Raw genomic sequence first — 14,352 nt, 5'->3', positions numbered from 1 at the left:
TATTATTATTGTGCCCCAGTTAATACAGGGGTTTCCATTTCCCAATATTTATTACGTCGTACAATCTGTATATTACGTTCGCAGATAAAAAAATAATAAATGTTATTGCTACATGGTATTTCTGTAAATCCAGGATGCGTCAAAGGAGGAGCAGATTGGCGGGCTCGTCGACAGCGTGAAATGGCAGATGTCGGTGGACCGCAAGGCAGGCCCGCTCAAACAGCTGCAGGGACTCATCTGGAAGCAGGGCTACGACAACGGGGACATCAAGGGACAGTAAGTGTTACATGACTCGTTCAATCGGTGTTGTCGTGAAATGGCAGATGTCGACGGACCGCAAGGCAGGCCCGCTCAAACAGCTTCAGGGGCTCATCTGGAAGCAGGGCTACGACAACGGGGACATTAAGGGACAGTAAGTGTGACATGACTATTTTATGTTTTGGGAGTCTTAATTAGGGGTCTAGTCTAGGTAAATGTTTTGCAACTCGACCGCTGGTCGCGGCAAGGCTAGGCCCACAACAAGGTGGACTGGCCATCTGAACAAAATTACAAGGAAGCGTTGGATGACGTTGGGCGACGCGCGACCGGACGTTGTGGAGGTAATGTAGCTGTAAATGTAAATTATATCAGAATTAACTATTGAAAAAGTTGACGACGACGTTAATTCTACTACATAGTTTAGCATGCTTTCATATTATTTCTATATTTATTTGTTTACACGGGGCACGTGGCCGTGGGGCATATTTTAAAGAAGATTCTTTAAATAGCTTTCACGTTTACATCAGACCAAGCATTTTTTCGGGTCTTCAACAAAATTCGCAAACAATACGTCGATATCTTACATTTAACTTACATATTTTAAATGTTATTATAATTCAATACCAATTCATTCCAGCGTGTACGACGACGTAGCTGCCGCCCTCGACCAATGGCGCTCCACCGACGGCCACAAAGTGTACATCTACTCCTCCGGCTCAGTGCAGGCGCAGAAACTCCTCTTCGGCCAGTCCCTCGCCGGGGACCTGCTGCCACGCATTGATGGCCACTTTGACACCGCTGTGGGACATAAGCAGGAGGCTGCTAGTTATACCGCTATTGCAGAGAAGATTGGAGCCAAGCCGGAGGAGATCTTGTTCCTTACTGACATTATTGAAGGTATGTATTGGTATCCAAAGTTTACCTTAAGGCATAGACTAGGAATCCTCTAGACCGAGCATAATCGCGCTACCCCCTCTGCCACGCATACGGCAATTTTACTCCATGTTCGAGTCGAAAGTGTCTTCGTGTGACGTCCGAGTCTTTGGACCAATCACGGCACAGGATTTCGCTCACCTCGTCACGCGCACCCCCGTATTATTGGCATCATCGGTTGCATGAAATAATTGCTCTAAACTCGGTCTAGAGGACTCCTAGTCTATGCCTTAAGGTAAAGAAAAGCTGTTGCCACTCATGTGTAAGTAACAGGCAGTTAGTTATACTGCCACTGCATTGCAGAACAGATAGAGCTAAGCTGGAGATCTTCTTACGTTATTAAAGGTAAATTAATTGTATTGGTCATTTGGATTGGATTCATCTCCCTAAGGGTGGTGCCGCAGGCGATCAGTGGCGGAGCGTCCATAGAACTCGATTCCCATCGGCTTGTCTGATATTCAGGCTCTTGGGCCATTATTTTTAAATTTATGAAGAAAAGGAAGCGCAACTCAGCTAAGGCTTGCCTACGAACAATCTCGACGTGCCGCCACTGTTGTACATATCAGATCAATATTAGGCACACAGATGGTTAGGCTTGGGTTGGGTTGATATATATTATAATTTATCCTGACGAAAGCGGAATTTGACCCAAAAGTCCGTTTTCGTCAGACAATAAATAGGCTAAAATTCATCCTGACGTAAAAGGAATCTGACGAATGTGTCTTATATCGTCACAACACTCCCAAAGTTTGGTTATGTCAGAAACGCCTTATAAACTTTTTTCTCAATTTCTTTTCAATTTCCAATGACGCTCATGATTGCCGGTATCGTCTTGGGTCGTCCCATTCGTTTTTCGTCAAGTTCTTAAATTAGTCCTATTTATTTTATTTAGTCCCATTCTACATTCGTCACAATCGTCGGTGGCTTTCAACGTAGAATGCGTGACGAAGGCAGAATAAGACTAATTTAAGAACTTGACGAAAAACGAATGGGACGACATAAAGGCTCCTCTTCACGTTGGGCCAACGCCAAGGAGGGACGCATTTATGCGTTAGAGGGAGCAAGTGATATTGCTATCTCATTCTACCGCATGGCTGCGTCCCTCGTTGGCGTTGGCCCAACGTGAAGAGGAGCCTTAAGACGATACCTGATTGCCGTATGTTTTCCAGAGGCTCAGGCCGCGCTCGGCGCCGGGCTGCGGGCGGCGCTGGTGTCCCGGGCCGGCAATGCGGCCCTGCCCGCCTCGCACACGTTCCCCGTGCTGCACTCGCTGGCGCAGCTCTCGAGCAACAAGCGCAAGCCCCTGCAGGTTCCGTCCGCCTCAGTACCCTAGCACGCCTTGCATGCACTTGTAGTTTGTTCCCACCGCAGGTGAGTTGTTGCTAGTAGTTAGTTGCGCTGACAGTTGTTGCTGCATTTTAACCCATTACCAAGCTAAAGGCCACTTTTACCATCCCACTAACCCGGGATTAACCGGTTAAATCTGGCGTTACCATGGTTACCAGTACAATTTGACACCGGGTTAACCCCGGGTTAGTGGGATGGTGCAAGTGGCCCTAAGGGATATATATTTCCCACATACGGTACTTCAAATATGTGTTCTATTTGGTACTTCAAATATGTGTTCTATTTTCGAGGAGTAAGACTGACTATCTATTGTCATTTTTGTAATATATTTATATGGACTGCATTGCAGCCGTCTACTATCCTTTTAACTTAACCCCTTACTGCATGTAATAAAAATATTTGTTTAAATTTGAACTTTAATACCTGTTCAATATCATATCCGCCATGTGTGACTCGGTATGCAGTAAAGGGTTAAAAGTAATGGTCCAAGGTATATTATGTAACAACACTGTCAAAGCTTGTTGCTTAAATAAATCTTATAATTTAATACGGTTGTTGGATTCAGCATTATTTGTTGCTTGACCAGAAAGACTATCCCCCTTATTCATAAACGCCCTACCAGCCTCAATTAGCGTATAATCATTTGTCGTTATCTGTAATTTCGACTTATGTATTTGTAAGAAGGGGATTATACATAATTTAACTAAAGCAGGCCCGTAAAGTTTTATGATTAAGGAGGTATAATCTACTTGGTAGATTTATAACAAACAACAATATTTACAAGTTAAGAAAGCTACTATAATAGTTAATTTTACTATTGTGGATGTGGATACCAGTTTCTGGTCAAGTTTAAATCTATATTATATTTGTTGTATTATGTTGTAAATAATATCTGTTAATATTTGGGTCATTCTAAGTTAAGAGGTATTAACGGTGTCCATGATACATATCCATACTTTTCTTAGACAATTTAAATTAATTATGGTAATTTCCCTTAAAAGATTGCATTTCCTCTATATACAGTCAATTTCAATTTATTAATTAATTCAGTTTTGTCACAATTGCACCTCAAACATGCAAAAGTCCCCTCCCCTGGCCTGTCCCTTTGCAGGTTTTACAATAAATCAGTAATTTTATCCAGATGTATTTCCCATAAATCCGTTAAATGTGATATACTTCATAAACTAAAACAAATATTGACTGTAATGTTATTAATAAAACCCTTTAAACTGTTCTTTTTCATAAAAAATATTTATGTTAAATTTTGTCCCCCAGATTCTATGTCTCCTACCCTGGCCATTATGTAAATGTAAAAATATTGGGTTTATAGCTTTAATTATTGCCATTTTAATCCCAATAGAAATGCATTTCATTCAATACTAACGACCAACCCTGCAACAGTCGTCTTTTGGTTCCGATTGTCAGTCATTTTGATCATTGACCTCTTCACTTGACAGTGTTGTTTTATGAAAGTGATATCTCCCCTGGTCAGTTTTATTTCAAAATTATTGATATAAATGCTTAATTGTATTTGTATATTTACTATAGTTTATGCATAGATTATATAAATACTTTAATTTTATTATTTACAATAAATACTTGCACAATTATATCTGATTTGACATGAAAAAGTCACTCCCCTGGCGTCTTTCCCCTGGCGCATAATTTTCCAAAATGTATAGTGGAGGTATGAATTCTTGTTTAAATGAATCATTACACTTTAATTTGCCCGAATTTCTAAGACGGCTGATCAAAATTTCGATTTTGTTTGTTTTTAAAGAGATCAGGGGAGAGACCCTTCTCTCTTTATTACATAGAAAAAGTATGGTATCTCCCCTGGTGTCTTCTAAAATGGTAAAAAATTAAAAAAATGACTGATTAGCTTACAAATATATATAAAAGAGTTGTTTCAATAAAAATATTGTATAATTAGATCAAAATACTAACATTTATGTTGTGCCACTTCTTCATACAAGCGATTACCTCTTAACTTAGAATGACCCATTTATGTAAGTCATAATATTTACTTGGAGCCAAAATATAGTAATAATATTCTTTCAACTATGTACCACTGAATTCTCTGAAGCTAGCGCGAATTCGTCTGTTAGTATTATAATACTCAGATTGATTTGAAGAACACGAACTAAACTGTGTAAAAAATTGTTACCTTACCCATTCGCGCCAGCTTTTGTGAATTTACTATTATTTATTATAGCGCCATCTATTGCTATTGCAATGACGCAACTTGAGTCGTGCTAGCTGGTATCTAGTTCCACAATTATCCGTACGTCTCGTGAGCGCTGTTGTAAATGCAGTTATGGATGGTGTTCATACATCGAATAACGTAATCTGTATCATTTTGGCTGAATGAATATCAGAAATAAAATTTGTAATCACATATTTGGCTGTATTTATTTTTTGAAATTTATTATAAGGTCTCAAATAATTTTTATTTGGCGTGGTGAAGGTTGGCGGAGAAGGATTCACATAAATAATGCTATCATTTATCAGGATTTGGTGCTAAATCTCAGAGCCAAAAATATACAAGTGTGAATTACTTAGGGGTGGTATTCCACCTGTCCAACTTCTTTGTCCAATGTGTATTTTGTGTCACATTTTGCTTAATGAGAGAGTGAGACGCAATGACATTGGACTAAGATATTGGACAGATTACCACCCATAGCAACTGTCTTTCAGGTGCCTAAAACAAACAAGGAAAATATTATAGGAAGAAATAAAAACAAGTTACAAGTATGTTATATCTTTGCTATATGATACTCTAGCCTAGCCAGGCAATTATTCAGTAAAAGCTAATCAGCTGTACAAATAGTTTTTTTAAATATATCCATTCGCTTCGAAAAAAAGCTCCTAGAATATTTATTATTAAAATAAAATTCGTACAATTATTACGAATATCCGCCATGTTCTGAAAATACTCTGCATCGTGTTATGGGACAGTTATAGGTGTATATATATGTATGAATGAATGATTGTTTATTTGCGGAATATATATATCCATGGGGTGATAATTTGATTAGAAAGAAAACAAATTATACATAAAAAAAAAGTTTTAAGTGAGTGATAGCTGGCTAGACTTTGGTGTTGGTCGTTTTTAGAATCGCATATTTGTTTAGATCTCAGGTTTGTGTTGGCATACTTGTGGTGTTGGTGGGTTGAAAGAAAAAGTACTGTACCTTTTCCTTAATTAATATGGTATAGATGTAGTGCATTATCCTTTACCATCGATTTACTCGGAAACGTTCGTATTTGTCATGCTTCTTCAATCAACATTGCGACGCTTATCATGAATAGTGGCATAAAACAAAATGAAATGCCGTTCGATTTTAAATCTTACCAGTAAAAGATAGAATATTAAATGCAATAGCATTTCATTTTGAGTTGTGCCGCTATTCATGATAAGCGTCGAATTTGGTACTTTTTTTTCTGCAACTGACTGAAATAGCATGACCGTTTCCGTGAAAATACGATGGTAAAGGATTATGCAATACAACTTTATCTACATCTACATACATATGTACATTTGATCCTAATAATGCCAGTACCTTAGGCCATGGATATGGTCTTATGGTTTGTAATTTGTTTTCTGAGTATGCAAGTACCAATTTTTCGTTATAGTCGTATGAAGATGAATTAACTTTCACCAGTACTTGTAGAAAAAAAATATCTAATAGTATTTGTAGAAAGTTCTATATCATATTTAAAATATTTTCAGGAGGTGGAGGAGGAGGAGATGCCTGCCAAAGTACCCAAGACTGACGCAGAGAAAGACGTGAAGGAGACCGCCGAGGCGGCCAGCGCCGCCGCCGCTCCAGACACTGAACAGAAGATGGAGGTCGAGGCGCCCGCAGCCGACGCGGCCGCCGCGGACGAGCCCGTCTCCGTGCTCACCACCATCGAGGAGATCACCGACTCCAACGAGGCCGGCGACGCGCCCATGCTCGACCTCGAACCCGTGGTGGAGGAGGACACCAAGACTGAAGAGAAACGGACTGATAGCGAGGCCAAACCTGAAAATGGCGAATCTGATGCGAAACCAAAGGAAGATGTGGAGATGAAGAACGGGGAGGCCGCTCCCGTCGCCGAGGAGACCCCTCCCGCCTCCACGCCGGTCATCGAGGAGGTCACCCTCGAGAAGGAGGCGCTCGCTGACGTAGTCGATGACCCCGTGCCCGTCGTCGAGGAGCCCCCGGCGGCCGAGGACATGGAGGTCCTTCAAAATGTCGGGGAGGTGCTCGACAAGGAGTGCGACGAGATTCTCTCCAAAGTTCAGGACGTCACAAACTTAGATAGTATCCCCGTTAAACCCCTCCTGAACCCCATCGCCGAGGAGACCATGGAGACTGAAAATACGGACACGAACGATATTGTCGATAGAATACTAGATACCGAGTTGGAGCTAGAAATGAAACAAAACGAGATTTTGAATTCGCCGGCCGGCGAGGATAGTGAGACTAAACAGAAAAATGGCGTTAGCGACGAGGCTGATGTCAAACAGGCTAATGGAGCAGAGGATAAACTGGCCGACAAAATTGTAGAATCGGACAAGAAGGAGGAGAGTAGTTCTGTGGAAGTCGCGACAGAAGTAAAACCAGACGTGAGATGTGCAGAAACACAGGTAGAACATAAAGAGATTGTGGAAACCGAATCCGCAACAGAAAGCAAAGAGGCAGAGAATGTAAAGGTGACCGAAAAAGAGGAAACGCCTGAGAAACCAGTTGAAGAAAGCAAAGAGGAAAACAAAACAGAGTCTGAAACTATCGAAGAGAGTAAGCCCGTAGAGGAAAAACCGGTAGAAAGCTCACCCGCCGAACCCCAGCCCGCCGACAGTACGCCCGCCGAACAAAAGGAAAAAGAAACGAGCAAAACGGACGAAACGAGCAAACCGGAAGAATCTAGTGAACCGCAAATGAACGGCAAAGCGACGAACGGAGACGCGCCTAAAATGAACGGAGACTCCGAAGACGCCAGCTCTAGACTGCCAGTCGTGAACGGGAAAGCGACAGAGAACGGAGAGAATGGGGCTAACGGGGACTCCATGGAGGCCTCGCAGCAGGGGCAGGGCGACAGCGCGGCGGAGGAGGCCACCGCCGCCGCCGACATCAAGCTCAAGGCCGCGCCGCCCGTCGAGCCCGCACAGACCATCGAACAGCCCACGGAAGCATAAAGCTGACACGGTACGTACACACAATTCTGCTTATTATTATATTTATATAGACACGAGCGAGGCCCACCTGTCTCGTTTCAACCTGTAAGTGCGCCCCGTATGTTTGCTTTAGCTTGGCGAGCATAGAAACGTACCATGACATAGTAGGTTCAGTACCATATGCTAGGTCATTCTGCTGTGTATTCGAGTCTTCCCGGCGTTATTATAAAATGACCACTATATTCTTCTTGCCATTCTTGTTATTATTTGAGTCGCCTGACAGCCAATCTACATGAAATACAAACTAAAAACTATTATATACAATTTATTGCTAGATCGAGAGATGTATTTTGTATTTTTGTTTCCATCATGTGATTTATTCTTGTTTTCGGCCCACATTTCTTGATTTTTAATCCCTGTAAAACAACAAAACTTATCAAATAGTAACTTTGAATATTATATTTCCAGATGACGGCGAGCGGATTTGCAGGGCTTCGTAAAGTGAATGGTCCACATCGGAATGACAAGACTGAGGTTGCTTCCACGCTGAACGGCATCACTTCCTAGTTTATACGTGTATTAAAATTTTACTGTGTACTAAGCGGCGGCCGCCTGTGCCTGCTACCCGTGTGAACTAATTTTAATCTAAGGACACGCACACAATAATTATAGGCGTTTTTTTAAAGCGTCTTTGACACGTTAACTCTTTACCAGGCTGACCGTTCAAAAATGACACTTGAATGAAACTTACTAATCGAAAATAGAACACGATGTTTTATGTGGGAAATATACATCCCTTAGCGCTACTTGCACCATACCACTTACCTGGGGTTAACTGGTTAAACCGATAACCCAGTGTCAAATTGTACTGGTAACCATAGTAACTCCAGGTTTAACCGGTTAACCCCGGGCTAGTGGAATGGTGCAAGTGGCGCTTAGCCTGGTAAAGGGTTAATGGTATATGAAAATGTCATTATCGATATAAGAAATACAGAATATTCAGATATGCTCAGCTTACATTTCCTTTTTGACTGAATCTCATTAGAAATTAATTCATATACAACGCACATTGTGTCCTGGAGGTGCCAAATAAATCCTCAAACAACGATGTTTCGTTAAGCATGTCTGAGTGTTCCGTCCGCTTGCACATTCCTTCGTACGCTATATCTAATTGTGATGTGTTATCCGGGCAGAAGGCACGGGCCGCCTCCGTTTCTCGTATGTGACTAAGGTAATTATTCATAAGTATTAACTGTATTGTGATTCTTAAGTCATACGTATTGCATTTCCTAAATTTCATCCAATGCCAAACTAATTGTATGGTTTCATTTGAAGTTGGATTATAAAATTGTACTGTGATAGATAAAATGGAGTGGTGCATGTGATTTGGAGGCTGTGCTTGTGCGGTACGTGGTAGAGATGGACTTGGTTTTTGTTTCCTACTTGTTTTAAGCTCTAACGCACACTTCGTGATGTTTATTTTAATGTTTTATTTCAACGACTTTCTGCCATGGTGCATATTCTATTATTTAATTTTTTGAATTGCTCGTTCGTGGGTCTATAATGATGTGTAAGTTTTTAATGATTTATCTAGCTTTAAATTGAATTTGTTTAGCTTTAAGACTGTCTTGTTAGGATACCGTGCGGGAACAATTTTATGAACCAACTTAAAATGAAAAACGATCCTTTTGGTCTAGACTGATTTTTTAATGATTTAATTAAGTTTATAATACCATTTAGCCATTCTTGGGTCACACGTGGTCTACAGCCTACGCGGAGAAACGCGCCCGGCGAATGTTAAGTCTAGACTTGTCGCACTAAAATGGCGAAAAACTGAAAAAAGAAATCGAACTGTAGCTACAAACATTCACAACCTTTTTTTGACTGTCCACCTTTTCTGGTGATACAAATATTTGACCAAGACAATTCGCAGTAGTTCTATAGTACTTGCATTGTTCCGACGAGGCTAGTTGTATAGATATATACGGAAACTGTCCGCGTAGGCTGTAGATCACGTCTGTAAAATAAGCTCCTTACGATTAATATTAAGAGAACATACTATATCTAGTTCATACATTTTCTACGTCGAAAATGGACAGGTCTTGAACGCAATTGAAATAATTTAATTGTCACGATTGCATTATGACGTTGAAATATAATGGAAGTAGAATTTTTAAACGTGTATTTTATTTAACTACTGCCCTTTACTTGTTTATTTATTTATTTGTTAGTTTTTGTTTCAATGGCACTATGATTTTTTTCAGAACCCTTAAAACGGTACCTACTTTTACAGTTTGTGCTTAGTTACAAAATTGCATACATCTTTCCTAGGACCCCAGATTAGTTTTTTGTTTAGTTATCAAAGTGCATGCTAGATGTCGCTGTTTTGTGCTCTGGAAATCCTGAGTCGCGCTATTAAGATTTTTCCTGGGATAACGACGCGACGACGCCAGACTAGTAGTTTTTGTTTAGTTACCAAAGCGCAAGCTAGATGTCGCTGTTTCATGCTCTGGAAATCCTGAATCGCGCTATTAAGATTTTTCCTGGGATAACGACTACAGACTTAATTTTTGTTAAGTTACCAAATTGCATGCTAGATGTCGCTGTTTCATGCTCCGGAAATCCTGAATCGCGCTATTAAGATTTTTTCTGGGATAACGACGCGACGCCAGACTAGTAGTTTTTGTTTAGTTACTAAAGTGCATGCTAGATGTCGCATGCTCATGCTCTGGAAATCCTGAATCGCGCTATTAAGATTTTTCCTGGGATAACGACGCGACGCCAGACTAGTAGTTTTTATTTAGTTACTAAAGTGAATGCTAGATGTCGCTGTTTTATGCTCAGGAAATCCTGAATCACGCTATTAAGATTTTTCCTGGGATGACGACCCCAGACTCGTAATTTATGTTTAGTTACCAAAGTGCATGCTAGATGGCGCTGCTTCCTGTTCTGGAAATCCTTTGACTAAGCTTACCTTACACGGCCTATTCCTACAAATTCTTAGTGTCTGTCTGAATCATAATGTCCTTGTGTTACACCGATTACACGTAATAAAAATATTCCTTCATACATTAATAACCATACACACGGTGGCCCAAAAATACGCTCGCAAATTATTTTCAGGAATATTTTACAAAATGTCATTAAAAATTTAAATCATAATTATTTAACTAAAACAAGACGTATTATTTTCAAAATATTATAGCTTCGATACACAATACGCAAACGTTTGTTAAAATTATCAACAATATGCTTCAGTTAAAATTTTTGTCAACGTATTTTTGGTCAAACCTACACAAACGAAAACCTACCTACCTAACTCGGTCTGTCGGATGACTACCTCCGTAAACAACGAAGTAAATTTGGTTGACGACGCAAGTAGGTACCTACTGTAGGTAGTCTCGCGCGCGAGACGAGGTGATGTGGAGGTTACGAACAAAGGTATTCTCGTCGCGCATTCGTATTGCACGAGTGCGAGCGTGACGAGTCGGGTAAACCAGTATAACGAAACCGCCATCTTTGTTTGTTTACCGCCAAAATTATTTACATTCGGCCACCTTATCACACAAATTAGAAACACGACTGAGTGTATGTAATACAGAAAACTTGTGTCCATCACATTTAAGGAAAACAACGGAACTAATGGGGTCGGCAACTGTCAAAGGTTTCTATAGATGGCGCCACCATAGGTACAGTCACCTGCAATAATATGTTACTCTTCGAAGACCGCAAAAATATGTGCCTCTACAAATAAGATCGTGTCAGATATTTTTGCGGCCTTTGTTGTGTAACATACTATTGCAGGTGACTGTACCATGTAGAGTTTTGTTTTATGAAAATTTTGTATCCAGGCCACAGTGAGTGGCGGATTTGCCCTAAGGCACAGTAGGCCCGGGCCTAGGGCGGCAAGATATTTAGGGGCGGCAAATTGTGACAAAAAATTCGCTGATGGTAACAAGAAATAACTCAAAATGTAGTCAATATTATGGGTGCCTTGAAAGGGGCGGCTACAGGGCCTGGGGCCTAGGGCGGCAAAGACTGCAAATCCGCCACTGCCAGGCCATATATGTCAGAAAAAAAAACCACAAAAATAACTTTTCGTAGGATAAACCAATGCTGGGGCCATCTATAAAATACTTCGTCTGTTACCAACTCTATCATGACCTAAGGAATTATGCGTTATCGGAGAGGAGCGGAACCTCGGCTCCAGCTGTTTGGCTCTAGTGGGAAATAAGCTTTACACTGGTTTGGGCTTGCAGGGTGCTTTCGCATTACGAAGTGATTGAGGGCCACCCCACTACCCCACACTAGCAAACTAGCATCTCCCGAGCAACTGCGCAGCGACGCGATTTTCCATAGCGCTGACTAGACGCCGACGCTTAAAAGACGCTAGTGTGGGGTGACCCTGAAAGTGTTCTCCGGCAAGCCAGTAAAAATATCCGCAAATAGGGATACCATTACCATCGGTGTTGCTAAAGCAGGCTAGCTAGTATATCGTGACCCCGAGCTCCGTAATTGTGTGTGTAGGATCGCGCACTGCTTCATCTGAATATTCGACTAACGAGGTGACGTCGATGGAGGTAAAGTCGGCTCCAGACTAGTGCGTGAAACGCAGACGAAAACAAACCACGAACCATCTTTTGTTCCTTCCCACTTGTTCCCGCCGACGCGACGACCGCCGCGCCGCCATTTATGAGGCGGGGTCAGATGGGAATGATTCGTACGAATGCACCCATTCCTATCTGTGGTCGGCGGGGACAAATGAAAATACATACCAAAACCTGAGAGTCCTATCTATTAGTCGTGGAACAATTCGCTAATGCAAGTAAAAATGTGCGAAACTTCTACACTTAGGTATATTGCTTCTCGACTATCGTGCGAATCACGCACCGAGTATGGAGCCGTCTTTACCAATATAAAATCTGTATTCTCACTGGTAAAGCGAGTGCGGGCGTTATTTGACATCAACAATGCCCAGAGGGCCTATCGCGAACCACTTTCGACGTGTTGCCTCCCTGTCACACTTACGTACTAATTCACAAGTGCGACAGAAAGGCAACACGTCGAACGTGGTTCGCGGTAGGCCCTCTGTTCAACCCTCGACCTAGACAGTAATCACGGCGTTCTACTTGTTCAGTGTTCACGGTAAGAACTTTTCACACCTGCTTAAATTTAGTAACCAACTAACTGACAAGAGAGACGCCACAATACGTGAGACATGATAGGAGATAGTATCGTGTCGCACGTATTGCTGTGTCCCTCTTGTCAGTTATTAAATTCAGAATGGTGTAGAGTTAGACGAAGAAAAGTCTGCAGCGATTTTGATAGCCCACGCAGTGCAAGTGTTATTTATCATACGGCGTAGTTTCATAGAAGTTTGGCGTTTAAAATAACACTTGCACTGCGGGGGCTATCAAAATCGCTGCAGACTTTTCTTGGTCTAACTCTATCAAGTTATTTAGCCTTAACGATTGCTTGGCGATTGGAACGCGCCTCGGCATTGCGGTCGAGGAACGGAACGCAACGGGCGTGAACCAGCGCGCGCTAGCGGGGGCCTATTCTGAGGGCCTACCGCGTACCACGTTCGACGTGTTGCCTCCCTGTCACACTTATGAACCAATTTACAAGTGCGACAGAGAGGCAACACCTCGAACGTGGTTCGCGGTAGGCCCTCTGTACACGAAAGCATCACGAAACACGCAATAGAATAACCGTTTGGTAGCTCGCGCGTCTAGAACTTCGTGAAAATACAAGTAACTTATAACCTCTAAAACTTATTGAAGTGTCTCTGAGGGCATACAGCGTAAAACGAAAATCGCAATTTCGTTATCTCTCTATCACTCTTGATTATTTTAGCGATAGAATGATTTCAAATCCTAGCTTAGGGTGGTATTCCACCGGTCCCCAATTTCTGGGTACTCAAACATTTTGCTGCTTAAAATTTTCAAAAAGCAGCAGTTTTTCACTAGATGGCACTAGGAAGCGAGCGGTAAGGCAACCCTATCATGTCCTTAATTTTGTACTAGTTACTTAATAATTCGCTTCCCTAATATTTGCAATCTATTTCGTTAGTAAATTAATAATGTACATTTCAAGTCGGCAATCAATAACCAACGAATTTCAATGCATCGATTTCAGCAACGCACAAAGCTTACGGAGTTTCACTAGATGGCGCTGCCCGGTGTCATATAATTAGTTTAACTACCTATCTGTTTTGTGGTTTAACTTTAGATAGTAGTTGATGATAGTAGCACAGAATAAATAATAGTACTGCCGTACAGAAAGGTAACTTCCTACAAAATCGAAGTTTGCCAGCGGTTCAGGGTCGAATTATGCTATCCTTTCTAATATATGGCACTATCCCTTTCGGCTATTTAGGGTTGTCAAAATTCAAGTGATTATCTTATCTGTGGTCGTGCACGCAAAAGGAAGTCAAGTGGTGCCAACCCTAATAATTGTTCGGAGCAATGCTGAGCCGAGCGGAGCCGAGTTTGGCCGAAGTCAGGAGTTTCGCAGATAGTAGGTAGGTACTTATGTCCCGATATTTCGAGCTTCTTACTTACACCAATTTCTTATATTTTTATCAGTATAATCCGGGAATAACCAGCAAATTTGGTCGCGTGGATTCAGCAATTGACTGTATATTTTCC

At 41.5% G+C, this 14,352-nt stretch overlaps 1 protein-coding gene across 1 annotated transcript; it reads left to right on the top strand.

Annotated features, from left to right (window-relative positions):
* Positions 1-323: 323 nt before the first annotated feature.
* On the top strand, positions 324-7,723 carry LOC134673617 (enolase-phosphatase E1). Its single transcript, XM_063531616.1, has 4 exons — positions 324-412; positions 896-1,155; positions 2,361-2,515; positions 6,272-7,723. Exons 1-4 carry the CDS (start codon positions 324-326, stop codon positions 7,721-7,723), a joined length of 1,956 nt encoding a protein of 651 aa, XP_063387686.1.
* The last annotated feature ends 6,629 nt before the right edge of the window (positions 7,724-14,352 follow it).

This window comes from Cydia fagiglandana, chromosome 18, assembly GCF_963556715.1.
Source record: "Cydia fagiglandana chromosome 18, ilCydFagi1.1, whole genome shotgun sequence".
NCBI lineage: Eukaryota > Metazoa > Arthropoda > Insecta > Lepidoptera > Tortricidae > Cydia > Cydia fagiglandana.
This window is presented reverse-complemented; position numbering and strand designations above follow the sequence as displayed.